The following is a 14,822-nucleotide window of genomic DNA, read 5'->3' as shown; positions in this document are numbered from 1 at the left end:
AATAGGCATAAAATATACACTGTGGCAACATGACGAACTCAACAGTGATATTAGAAATACAATTCACTCTCGAACCAGCAGTAAGTCATACACATGCGACGCCTAGTAAATTGTTGTGCAAAGGCAGCGGGTAACTGCTAGAAGTGCAGATATAAAAGACAAAATAGTCTTAACTTTTACTATACATTTAAAGACTGTTATGAAACCTATCTTAGTAACTCTTTGATAGATGTAGGCTTTTCAAAGTTATGTTTATATATTTTCTTGATCAGCAAAAAAGGAAAACTAGACTATGGAACCAAACATATTAAGACCGGAGTAAATTGCAATGACCATACATTTACACTTTTAACATATCTTCTTGATCGTGGGAAGAATGCAAACTTAACATTGGCGTGAGAAATATAATTCACTCGAACCAGCAATGCTCATACAGGGGCAAAACTTACGAAATTGTGTGTGAAGCCCGTGTGTAACTGTTAGTTGACTGGAATCTGACGCTGTCACAGACTTGATTCCTGAACCTGGGAGCCGGTGTTCATCTAAAGCAGCAGGGTTCCCCCAAACTTTTTTGTACCACGCCCCCTCTGGTTATTTGGAGACCCCCCACGCCCCCCCCCTACACATATCAATAATTGTACGTATGGTGAAAATTTAAACAAGTATTACATGAAAAAACAAATATAATAACTGATACAAAATTTTAACATTGTAAACACAGATACATTTTCAATTTAAGGAAGGTGAAACAATAGGCCTACCTACTTTACAAAAACAAAAACATAAAATGTAATTTAGTGAGATGGGTGCGCTTGCATGTTCTGGATAAGCTGACAGATCCTGGGTTGAGTTTCAGACAAAGCACAGCGTAGGTCACTTTCGACATCAAGTTTGTTGCGGTACTTGGTTTTTGATCGCCACAAGAGTTGAAAACGGCTTTTTTTTCGCACATGTATGTTGTTGAAAAAGGCAAGTACATTCCGAACAGCTTTCCCTGAAACACTGGGGTAAACTTTTTAAGTACTTTAACCAAAATGAGGGCTTGTCCATTTTTGTCAAAATCGTATCTTGCAGCAGAGTCATTTTTTTATTTCTATTCCCTCAATCTTGCAACTCTTCTGGCAGCAACTGTATGTCCATGTTGAACGGTCAGTTGATAGTTTGTACAACTCCTCTGACAAGTTTAGGAAAGTAACCTGCTGAACTCCTCCTTGAGGTTCTTCAAATGGTCAATTATCTAGTTTTTCAAAAGCGGTCCCTTCAAAAACGTCCTCAAAACATACTTCTTCTGAGACTGACACTACTTTGCTGAAACTTGAATAGTTGCTGGGGTTCATTGACCACTTTACGTATCCAAAGTTGTAGTTTCTCAACGTACATCTTGATGGCATCCCGATGTGTTACTATATTTGAGTCTGCACCTTGCAGTCTCAAGTTTAGGTTATTTAACGTGTCAAAAAAGTCTGATAAATAGGCCAAAATCACTTGGTTCCAGGGTTTTTTTGAACTCTGCACTAAGCTCGTTTTGTTTCTGCTGTGCCAAAAACGTTATCACTTCATCACGGAGTTCAAATAGTCCTTCCCAACATATTGCCTTTTGATAGCCATCGTACTTCTGTATGAAATAAGCAGCGTTTTGTGTTGTGATCACTTCCTAAATCTTCACACAGAATTTTAAACAGTCGAGTATTTAATGCACTGTTTCTTAACGTACTTGACTACTTTTAATTAAAATCAAAGCTTTTTAAATAACAGCATTTGAGTTCGTTAGGAAGAGTTTTTGCTGCCAAGGCTTGGCGGTGAATACAAACAATGAATCCACAACCACATTAGCATTCGTCTCTTTGACCAACTGCACAAATGCCTGAACGAGAAACCCAGCATTGAAGAGCACATCTCTGTGCATACACACCAAAATAAGTTTTGGCCAACTGTGAAAGCTCGTGTTTCCTTAAAAAAAAAAGTTCTGATACTGCTTCCATCACATCTACAGCTTTTGTAGTGGTCAACTAGCTCAAGTAGAAAACATCCATTCATCCTTCACATTCTTTCATTTTCCAACAAGAAACTGAAACAAATGACAAGCAAATAGAGAGCATTGTGACTATGTCTGCACTCTCGTCAAGCTGTGAGTGATAGCAAAAATACACGGTGATTTTTTTTAATTGCATCCAACCACCTGGTTATTTTAATGGTCTTTGGCCATAGGGGGGAACATCATCAATGCGGCGTTTATTACGGTTGTTGTCTGAAATGTGGTATTGGTGATAGCTTATTTGCTAACTATCAGTTCCAAGGACAACATCAGGCTGCTTATTAAAATGCTACGGTTTTTAACAAGCGTTGTCACCAATAGTGTTGACTTATTTCTTTTCCTTAGCAATAATAAGAGATAATATTCATATGAAGCTTCAAGGCACTTTTAGAGATGATCTGAGACAGCAGATCCAGTGATCTAATCTAACTTCATGCGCTTTAAATTCTTATGATTTTGCAGGCGACAAAACTTCTTTTAGGTTTGTCCTTTAAAAAAGGCATGATTTGGGTTGTTAGACAAATGTCTCAGAAAGACGATTAGGGCCTCATCGCGTCATTGCTTAATACCCTCAAAGCAAAATAACGCACTGAGGGTGATCAACATTATCTTTAAGCAAGGAAACAAACCCATATTGAATATAATCGTCAATATACTTGCGTTTCTTTTGCGTTTCACTCCTGAATTCAGCTTCAACACAGAACTCACACAACAACAAAATACAATTACTCCCAATTCAAACGTCGCAGCAATAACAGAACATCCACACATACAGCCAAACACGCTTGACGATAATTTCACGGAAACAGCACTGTTGACACAACGGACTGGCGCACGGACATGTTTACAACGCAAAGCACTTGAACAAAGTGCAAGGTTTATTGACATTGGATTGAAAGATGCGGCTGGGTGGTAGTGTAAGGCGGTACGTGGTAAGGGGTGGAGGGACACTCGCACTCACGCCAAGGGCCAAATGGTCGGGGGTAACGGGTGGTTGGGCGGTACATGGATTGGCGAGGAGGGGAGAGTACTTAATAATGAGGAATTTATTTTTGTAATTTTATTTTATTTTATTTCATTGGGGTGTCTGTCACGCCCCCCCTGGACTTTCTCCACGCCCCACGCCCCCCAGGGGGCGGCGCCCCCCCAGTTTGGGAACGCCTGCTGATCTAAAGAGATTACAGACACTAAGAGGAAAGGTGAAACTCCTCAACATTCATATTGAATCAACTTTTCCTACCATTACTAATGTTATGTGTAAAATTATCCCTATCTAGGCTCTACATATCATAATTCCAGTCTCACAATTACATTTGTAGCTGCCAGATTACTTTGCCAGCATCACCTTACTGTCCTAGCATTGTGTATGACAAAACGAAAAAAAGATCCCTTGAAAGTACCTCAGTTAACAAACATATCATATTTCCAGAATATGGAATCACATGTCTTTAGCTGTTCTGCAGCAGTTGCACGACAAATGGAAAACATCCCTATTAAGCATACAATGTAATAACATTTGGTATTCATTATTTAAAGCCCATTAGTGCTTTAAATGTTTTCTCAAAATTCATAAACTATTTTTACTCTAGAATGTCCTGTAAAGTACTAATTTACCAATATTCACGATTTCAGCATATATATGAATAAGTAAATAAAAATATAAAAATAGCATGATATGCATTTGTTTATAATACAAATTCAAATTATAAAAAAAATTGTGTGAAATATGGATTTTGAGGTGAAATGGTAATCATGTAAATCGCATTTGGAGCAAGTGTTGTCCCAAGATTTTCCAGGACTCCAACCATGTAAAAATGGTAACATAAAGTGTTTAGTCTAATGTTGACTAAGAATGTGAATATTGAGTTAACACTCACTTGCACTTTCCACTTGGTGCACCGTCTGAGATCTGACACATTACAGACTTAACTCCTAGAATCTAGCGTACACGTCTCTGTCTGAAGGGATCAAGCAGTAGAGTACCCTTGCAATAGTTGCCATGATTTCAATATCAAAATAAACTCTTGGCAATATGAGTTCTTAGTTGTTTTCGTGAAATAGAGCTAAATTCAACATTCACATTGAATCAACCCTTCTCACCATAGCCTCAGAGTTATGTACTAAGAATGTCTGTGCCATATTTTAATATATTTATTTGAGAATTAGATTAGATTATCATGTTACATATATAATGGAAATGCAATAATTACACAATAAATTGGCACAATATTGTATTTTATGAATGTGTAAAATAAAACTTACTTTTTGTTTAAGGAAGAAGATTTAACTCAAGCTACAAAACTTAAAATAGAAGAATATTGGAAAGACAAGTTGCAGTATCCTGAATTCAATCCAGATAAAGAAAGCTCAAAGTGTTATGTGTTGTCAATGTTCCCTTATCCATCAGGAAATTTACACATGGGTCACATAAGAGTTTTACAGCATTAGTGACATGCTGGCCAGGTTCTACAGAATGAATGGTAAAAATGTAAGTTGGCTCGCCAAAATCAAACCCATATCTTCTAAAGTCTTCCTCCCTATGTTCACACCAAGTCAATACATTATCCTGTTTTACTCTTATACAATGAAGGATGATAAGGAAAAAACTACAGAAACAATTAATAAGATAGTAGAAAGTGTATATTGATTTTTTGACTATCAAAATAAAAAAATTGATAGATTTATACTTGTAGGGTTATACTTCATTCGTAGGCTTGAGTAGAAAATATCATGATTATCATATGTTTCCCATGGTTCACATTATGTCAAATAATTGCCAACATAAGTTTGATCAATACAAATCAAATATATACAGGGTGAGTCAGAAATATGGTAAAATATTTTAAGACGTAATTTTAGAGCTAAAAATAAGAAAAAAATGTTATATAAAGGTAGGTCCGGAAACGCACTATTACTGAGTAATGGGCTGGCGAAAGATTTTGCTTTGTTTTCAGTTCACCTGATGAAATTAAGTGATTCTGAAAGATTTTGTTCTTACTTTTTAACTTAAATAAGATGGAAATATAAGGGAAATCACCTTAAAAATCAAATAAAAACCACTCTAGAGGTTGTAGTGTGATCAGTTTTTTAGAAAAAGTATAGAAATTTGCGAAATATCTAATAACAAAAATACCGTCTTAAATGTTTGAAGTCGAATAACATTGTTAAATAACCAATAAACAAATTGTTTTTCCTAATACAGATTGTAGAGAATTATATTCTGAAAACAACCGTAATAAACAAAGTTAACTAAATGTGTAAAAAAGTTATGAAATTGACTCCTCACGTATTACACTACACAGCAATTCTTTGCTGTTTTATAATAAGGAATGAGTATCTGATTGAGTAACCAGCTGGTAATAATTAATTATTTAAACAAAAACTGTTTAAACATTTTTAAATAATAAATAATCAGCTGGGCATTTATTATTAGATGACATATCTGTACCTCAGAACTATATGGTCCTAAGTCACATTTAGTAGATTTTACAGGAGAGCAATAAAAAACTACGAACTGTTGTGTTTATTCTTTATTATAAAATTATGAACTGTGTTTAGTTTCTACTTCACAAGTTAACTTACGTATGTTTATAGAAGCATTAAACTGCTTTAGTATTTTTATGTAATTATTTTTTTGTGTGACATTAAAAATGGACTTACGATATTTTGGCTCTAATCATAAACATATGTTATATTGCTACTTGGACTTAAGCAACCAAATTAAGTGTATCCATTAGCAACCAATATACATGGTTTAGTCAATAAAAACACTATTACAATGCAATAAAATATATTATCTAACAATGTTGTAATGGCATCTGGAAAGTTGTTTTTTCTAAAATCAAAAAACATTTGTTTTAATGCTATTTTGGACTTAAGCATTGTATTTCCATTAGCAACTAATATACATTGTTTCGTCAATAAAACAACTATTACAACTGCTTATAAAAACTATAAATATAAGGTAAGAATTAATCTAATAATGTTGAACTGATATCTGGAAAGTCATTTTCACTAGCCCCATGTGGAAGGTTCTCAAAGTAAGCCTTGTATTCTTCAGGGACCCACTTGGAGGATTGTCATTAAATCTCTGACTTTTTCATTTATCTTATTTTCCTCTTCTCAGATCTTAGTTTTCGGAACTGATTCAGGCATGATTGTTTCTTTTCTCTTATTTCTTCTCAAATCCACACTTTTAAAATCAACATCATCAAAGCTTGTTTTATAGTACAGTATAACCAATTTCTTCTCTTCGAACCTGTAACCAAACTGTGTTGGAAATGAAGGAAAGGTTCTCCAATAGTATTTTTTTTCCTGTTTATTAATGGTCCATCTTTATTAGTTAAGCGAAAGAAAATCAAGAAAGTGTTTCAAGAGACATTTTTCTTTACAATGAATGGGTTTTTATTGCTACAAGATGCGATGAAGTTCGCCCATATCATTAGTAGTAAATATTGTGTTAGTTTAAAGATGCTTTTTTGCTCTTTTCTAATTAATCCATGTTTACCATCTACCTCCATATGTGTATGCCCAGCTAATAAAAATTTGTGGTTTATTTCATTAATGTTGGGTAGAGTTTTCAAAATCGCCAAATGTACATAAAAATCATATTAATATTTCTATTTTGACCGCTGCAGTTATCGGTCCAAACAGTCAGAGTGTCAATGCTGCTTTTATTGAGCTCTTCATTTGCCCATGTAAACAAACAAGAAGCCATCTCACTTCCACCTCTACCTGCAGTGGTCTCATTCCAAATCATGCACCACGTTTTCTTTCCACTACTGTCGTCAATGGTGTAGTTTAGAGTCCAGAGCTTTCTCAAGTAGAAGCTTTGACAGTTTGTGAGAGCTGGAGTAGGAAGACACTTCTGTAGGTTCTGCCATAACAACTTTAAAATTTTTCATTTCCTTGTCCCAAAAGCTTATCTTCTTTTTTGTCAAATGGTATCTACGTGCTGCTTCATCTAGATGCTTCTGCTTTTCTGCTTGAAGGTTTTCTTTTTGCTCTACCGTTTGCATTCTTTAATTGGCAATCAATTCTGTCACAAAAATCACATGTGTCATTGTCTGGCAAATGAAATGACAAATTGTATTACTCTATTGAAGAATTTCTGAAAATAACCATTTCTTTTCGGGTTTGATATTTTTTTCTTTACATTCATTTTCATACATGGTATACATTATGGAAATGTTTAAATCATTACCCAAGTATTTTTTGTTTGTCCTTTCCTACTATAGTGACTTTCATATGCTGGATATTTTGGATATGTGGTTTCTTATGATATCCTTTGCTGTCTCTGGTATTTTGTTTCCTGGTACATGTATTGCCACGATGGTCTGGTTCCAACCATACCAGTACTTTTGGGTTTTTAAGAGAGCAAACTTAACAAATGTTTCTGATATTACTAGTGTGTTCAAGAAAAATTGTTTTGCAAACTTTTTCAAAATTGTTATCCCATTTGAGAAAATAAGTAATGGCTGTTTTTTCTACTATTTCTAGAACCATCTCTTTGTCGTGACCTGGCTATTGGCTTGGTTGTAATACAAGAAACTATATACTGGGCGTTTAGAACTTAAGTTTCTTTCACTATTATAATAGTCAGAATGAAATGTGTGTACTCTTTGTGCATGACTTTATGCGCTGAGAGCATTTCAAGCGACAAGTAGTTTTTACAAGGAGGTCTTAAAGTTCGTTCTTTCTTTTACAATATCTCCTTTAGAGTTGACATGCTCTTTTCCAGAAATTCGTCCCTGCTTTTCTAATGTTTTTTTCCACTTTTTTTTCATTCCTTATTCTTTTTCTTCCTTTATTTTTAGGTTGAGTAACTATCGGTAACTCGCTCGTCCGTGTCATCTGAATCGGTGTAATGGTTACCAGAGGTATTATATTATTATTATTTGCTGTAGTATTTGTACTTACAGATTGACTTTGTACTTGTTCTAAATCGTTACTTAAAGTTGAATCACTCTCTGAACCTGAAGGTGGAGTGTATGTTGGATCATCGATGTCATTCTCAAATAGGTCGCTCACAGAAGATAGCGCATCATCTAAATCTTCCAGTGTTGTCGATGCTCCAGATTCTTGTTCCATGTTTGTCACTTGGTGTTATCGTCTCTAGCTCCCATTCATTTGACTCTGAAAAATAAATTGTTAAGATATTTTGAATATTTAATTTTATTTAAGTGTTTTGCTTTTAATAACATAGAGCTTCTTTCCTACAAGTGTTCCCAGCCTTCAAGAAATAGAGAAATTCACTCGGTTTTGTCCAATTTATTTTAATTTTTTAAATTGATGTTCCGCCAAAACATTGATTAGTTCATTATATAGATAGCCTACACAAAGAATGTGGATATAAAAAATATTATATCGTTAAAGTGGATTTCTATTGAATTTTTATCATGTTTTTGGTAATTATGTGTAATTTACTCGTCTCGTCACTCACGAAGTTTTTTCATATTGAAGTATAATTTCTGTTAAACATGTAGAATGTTAAATTAGGTAGAATAACAAGTCGGAAAGACAAAGAACCCCTAAGAATATAACTATTATCGTATGAAATTAATGCTCTCTGTCCCTACCGACTACAGCATTTACAGTCTAATGACAAATGTTACTAGGTCTAGGCCCAGCTTAACACGATTGAAATGGAACCTAAATTTATTGCTAGGGTAGGCTAAAGCCCCCGAGTAAATACCTGCTACAATATGGTTAAATGGTTAAACATAACAGTAATTTACACAAAAAAGATTTTTATAACAACCATAAATTTACTGAAATTTATTTAAACTGAGCCTAGAGTATTATGTACCTACTAATCTCACCTGGTTCTACTGGAGTTGAAATGAAATTAAGAAGATGTACGTCTTTACTAGTTTCTCTTTCAACTTGGATATTTTCACTTTCATGCATGTTAAAATTCCATTGGGTTGAGTCATTGTCAGGTAAAACGAGGATGGATGTGCAATCTGGATTCAATACCTAGAAATAAAATTGAAAATCAAACATACACTTAGGCCTACTTCTCCTATTGGCCACAACAATGTTCTAAACCTAGGCTAATAATAATAATAATAATAAAAAGTTGTTCCTTGAGGTCTGAGTATAAAATTCGAATTTTACTTTAAGTTTTACATATTGTTAGCTTGTAAACATATTTAAAAAATACTTAACTTTTAATTCGGTTAAAGTCGGTGAAGGAGTGGAATTTCTTCGTGGAACTTCTACTGATTGATTGCTAGGACAATCATTAGTTTCAGGTTTTCAGATTATCTTCAGTGAACGTATTAAGGTTTTTCAATTTGGAAAGTATAAACTTTCCCCTACTTTCCATATTAATACCCAAAACGTTTTTGGTTTAAAAGTAGAATAAAACTTTTGATTAGTACAGCTCAGTCCCTAACCTCAATAATCTCTCTAATAGCAGGCAGCAAGCAATATCAAACAGTATTATTGACAGTCCATCAGCTGTTCAGAAAACAGGACTTTGAGACTAAATGAGTGATAGTGGCTAGGGCCAGACAATGGCAAGTCCATTTTGTGGACTTAGGTTTTTGCTGAAATGCTCAATGTTCAGAACCATAACATCATAGGTGGAGTTAAGTTTGTCTGGTTCTGATATACCTCAGGACTTAGAACTCATATAACCTTTGATAAATCATAAAAATAGAATTTTTAGCGAGTTACGATGGTAAATGGCTGGATGTAAAATGAAATTTTAAAGAACATACGTGCAATAACCTAAAAAATAAGAAAATTTTGGACTTAGGCTCATATGGTTCTGAGGTACAGATATGTCACCTCATTGTTGAACAAAACAACAAACTGTAAAGATACTATGTGCTTGTGTTAAAGTATTTTAACTAGTTATTTCCATCCATTTTATTAGTGATTTTGTGTTGTGTGTTTCATTTATTAAAAATGGAAGGTAATATTCATGTGTATTCAAACTCTGATTTATAGAAGACATGCATTTTAATATATGGTTTGGAACGCTGCAATAGTACTATCAGCAAGACATCTGTCTAGCAAAAGAACTTTCCTAACCGCAGGTGTCAAAGCGCGCAAGAATTTTTGCCCACTATTCATCAACGCCCTATCTGAAACAGGTTCTTTGAAGTCTTCGGAGCATAGTAATGCAGACATCGCCCGATCATGTAGGACTGTTGAATTAGAAGAGTTGGTTCTTAATAAAATTTCTGATTATCCTGAAAAGAGTACTAGAGAATTGTCACTACAGTTCAATGTCAGCCCAATCTAGTATTCCGGAGAATACTACACTAGTACCAGTTATACACCCATACCACTTCCAGCATGTCCAAGCAACTCCATGTTCCAGCAACTCTTTTGACACAATACTACGCTCCCCATGTTGTTTTTGTCGATGGCTTCTGTTAAAATGTGCTGATCCAAACTTTTTGAATACAATTTTGTTTACCAATGAAGCTCACTTTTACAAGAACAGTTATCATTAACTTCCATAATAACCACATTTGGGCAAACAGAAATCCTCATGCTATCAAACCTAATCGCCCACAACATCAGTTTTCAGTAAATTGTTTGGGATGGAATCTTAGCAGATCATTTTGTCGTATTCGTGCTTCCTCCCAGGCCTTAATGGCGTGGTGTACTTGAACCTTTTTAAGAGACGAGCTACCTAACCTGCTTGATGATGTTAACCTCTGCAATTTGCGCCAAAACATGTGGTTTATGATGCATGACGGGGCACCTGGGCAACTACTCACTGGCTGTTTGTGGACCACCTAAATGAGAGTTTCACAAATCAATCGGTAGGGCCGAGGTGGACCAGTTTCATGCCAGCAAGATCACCGGACTTAAAATCCTTTGGACATTTTTTACCTTTGGGGACATTTAAAAACATTAGTTTACTCTTCCCCCAATAGATACCATTGAAGAACTCCGATTAAACATTTCTAATGGAATAGAAACCATTAAGCAGACACGTAGAGTTTTTGAATGGGTCCGAAACTTGATGAGAAGACGCCTGAACGCGTACATTTTGAACAATGGAGGTCATTTAGAGCATCCTTTTTAATCTTCCGGTGAGACTAAAAGCGATTGCAGATGTTTATTGTATTTAAAAATAAAATTTTGAATTAAAAATGTTTATTTTTCACCAGCTGTTACCAATCAGATACTCATTCCTTATTATAAAACAGCAAAAAATTGCTGTGCAGTGTGATACGTGAGGAGTCAATATCATAACTTTTTTACACATTTAGTTAACTTTTTTATTATGGTTGTTTTTCAGAATTAAATTCTCTACAATCTGTATTAGGAAAAACAATTTGTTTATTGGTTTATTTAACAATGTTATTCGACATCAGACATTTAAGACGGTATTTTTGTTATTAGATTTTTGGCAGATTTCATACTTTTTCTCTCAAAAACTGGTCACACTACAACCTCTAGAGTGGTTTTATTTGATTTTTAAGGTGATTTTCTTTATACATCCATCTTATTTGAGTTAAAAAATTAAGAACAAAACCTTTCAGAATCACTTAATTTCACCAGGTGAACTGAAAACAAAGCAAAATATTTTCGCCACCATTACTCAGTAATGGAGCGTTTCCGGACCTACCTTTATATAACATTTTTTTCTTATTTTTAGCTCTACAATCACGTCTTAAAATATTTTACCATATTTCTGACTCACCCTGTATATATATATATATATATATAGTATATATATATATATATATATATATATATATATATATTTATTATTTGGCCTAACCATGAAGAGCCATATTTACTCTGAGGATGTTGTGTGTTCCATATTGAGGCCGAATCATCTCAAGATTAATAGTGTTTGAGCTGTGTGAGCCAGAAACGTAGATCAACACTAGATAATGATCATCGCTTAGAATGGAATATGGTTTTTTGTCACATTACATGTTTTTACAATTATGGGCTTAATGTTAGGCTACATAAAAGATGGACGACTTTTTCAGGTAAAATAAAATTTAAGTTACTTAATACTTTTATTGCTGGGCAGACTCAGTGACAATAAAGGAGTTTGACCACTGTTCCTATAAGGCATCCATCACAGTCGACCTTCATGCAATTTATTGTTTTGTGTGGCCTTTTGACAGCAATGTTATCATTATCAGACACTTATCCTAAATATACATACGATTATATAATTTTGAAATTAATGTAGAATAATTTATTATGTTTACACTATTTTATTGGATCCACTATTTATGGACCAATATGTATGTAAACAATGCTTGAACCGCTGTAAACTTAATTAACAGATAAATTAAATAGAAACTATGAAAATCCTATTTTTAAATAGGCTTTAAATCAAAATTTTTATTTGTTCACTAAGCATTATTAACATGTCATTAAAATAATGACTGATTATTAACATGTAATACTTAACAGTAAATTTTAATACACATGTACACAAGTCATCTTCAGGCTATTTCTGAGTTAAAATTGCCTTGTGCATTGAGTGACTATCTGATTTTCTGTGTTGTATACTTGATGAAAAGTCACCAGGTTTTAGTATAAAAGACATTTTTATTTCTTCCACAATTCAATTTATTATTAAAAGTGCTTTTGCCAGTTAAAGACATCATCAGTTCTATCAGGACTATCTCATGTTGGGAGAAGAAAAGCAATATGGTGAAAGCTAGGTGCCAAAAGCACACAATACTCATCCTAGTTTATTAGGTGCTGCCTCTGCACTCATAATTAGGTGTATTCTGTATGAAAAGTTTTGTTTTACATCATGTAAAACCAAAAAATTTGTTGCTTTTTATTGTTATAGAACAAACTAATAATTTTTCGTTGTACCATTTTTTAGGCTTCTGTGTTATGGTTTCTTAACTAATTGAGGCAATTTGTACAATAAAAAAGGAATTTTAGAGGTAGCGACTCCTGCGATTTCCCTTCCCTAAATCTGCACTTGGTTAATATCCTGTTTTTTTATAATTTCATTGACTCTAAGGAATATTTCCTGCACACCTGTAGCTGGTTTTGCATATTTTCAAAATACACAGCATGAGTTTTTTACAGTGCAATTACATTAATTGTTTGCCATTACTAAATTTACAAAAAGTGATTGAGGTTTTAAATTAAAAAGATATGGGATTGAATGAAACCATATTAAAACAATAGTAATAAAGTGAACTTCGCTTCAGTGTGTTTCAACAAGAATTGATCCACATGGTTAAAAGGTAATCATTTGTTTTTAGAACTGGAGGTAAATAACAAGCAGATAATCTTAGTTCCAATACTGTGATTACCTGGAAATAAATATTGATTGTTGTTCATGTCCACTATTCTCAACATTCAAAAAGCAAATGAATATTTACAATTACTGTTGACTCCCTTGGATAGGTTTAATATCTAATAATTGTTAAACAAGGACGAAGCCAGGAAAAAGTTTAGAGGGTCCAAGACGGCTGATATTTTCCCATAGTGGACAGAAACTAAGGCAAGTGCAGTCAAACCTCTCATTCCAATGTTGAGAACAATCTTCCAGCAGTAATAGTTAATAGTACTGAATTATTTAAATAATAATATTCGTTTGCTAAAAAGTAATTGAAAATATTAAAAATAAAAATTCAGGGGAGTCCGGACTCTTGAACCCTTTTGTTGGCCATGTCTTGATTGTTAAAGATAATAAGATAGTAAAAAATAGTAACATTTAAGTACAATTAACCTTTTGAGAGCTGAATTGTTATTGCTATATACATGTAATTAAAAGTACTAATGAATGTACTAATATTGGCTGGATAAAGTAAGTAAATCACAAAAGCGTGTGAACAGCGAAACAAGGCCAGAGTTCACCCAAAATCACATTATATCAGTTACATGTTACATGACGGGAATATCTAATCAAAAGCTCACTCAGCAAGTAGAGTGTGCTTATATGTGCTCACAGTTCATAATGAGAAAGTTATTTTGTATATATTCCAATCATACGCTCTCAAAAGGTTTAATTTATTTGGAATTATTATGCTAGGTTGTAACAATTAATACCTAGAATCTTCCTAAGGTATTACATCCAATGGGATGGGATGCATTTGGTTTACCAGCAGAAAATGCTGCCATCGAGAGGGGACTCTCGTCTGAGGTTTGGACCAACAACAACATAAACACGATTGCGGGAACAACTCAAGCATCTGGGTTGCACGTTCGATTGGAGTCGTGAAGTTGCAACCTGTCACAAGGATTATTACAAGTTCACTCAGATGATATTCTTAAAAATGTATGAACTGGGACTTGCCTACCAAAAGAAGGTAGGTAAATATTTTGACCAGTTTTATTAAGCTCCTCCTAATATAAAATAAATAGTTTTTACTTATGAAGATTTATAGATTTAGTACAGGTTATTTGGTAACGTAGTTGTTCTCTAAAACCATTTACAAGTTAAAATTCTATGAATACATTCAATAAAACACCCAATAAATAAATAATAAAGTAAATAGTTTGAAGAGAAAGTCTACAGAGTTTACTTGGTTTACTATCTTTTCTGCAGATACCTAACAGTTATTGCTAAAATACCTTGTAATTGTCTGCTCTCGTGATCATAAAATTTAGATACCCTAGTTTGAAAGTTAAACTAAAAACTTAACATTAGAGGTATAATAACAGGAGTTATATTAAATTTAAGCTTGTTTATTAAGAGCGTTTAGGCATGAAGTAAATTAATTTACAAATAACTTCCAGTTTTTATGTCACTTACAATAAAAAAGGGTATCGGTTTTTCATCCAAACTGCGGACTTGTGAAAAATGTCTTAACTCGGAAATTAA

The 14,822-nt window shown here is 33.7% G+C and overlaps 1 protein-coding gene across 1 annotated transcript; it reads left to right on the top strand.

The window, feature by feature from the left end:
* Window positions 1-4,313: 4,313 nt before the first annotated feature.
* Window positions 4,314-14,302, top strand: LOC124374035 (leucine--tRNA ligase-like). Its single transcript, XM_046832337.1, has 2 exons — window positions 4,314-4,523; window positions 14,064-14,302. The coding sequence occupies exons 1-2, from the start codon at window positions 4,488-4,490 to the stop codon at window positions 14,217-14,219; spliced, it is 192 nt and encodes a 63-aa protein (XP_046688293.1). The 5' UTR covers window positions 4,314-4,487; the 3' UTR covers window positions 14,220-14,302.
* The last annotated feature ends 520 nt before the right edge of the window (window positions 14,303-14,822 follow it).

Source organism: Homalodisca vitripennis, unplaced genomic scaffold, assembly GCF_021130785.1.
Source record: "Homalodisca vitripennis isolate AUS2020 unplaced genomic scaffold, UT_GWSS_2.1 ScUCBcl_7050;HRSCAF=14557, whole genome shotgun sequence".
Taxonomy (NCBI): Eukaryota; Metazoa; Arthropoda; class Insecta; order Hemiptera; family Cicadellidae; genus Homalodisca; species Homalodisca vitripennis.
This window is presented reverse-complemented; position numbering and strand designations above follow the sequence as displayed.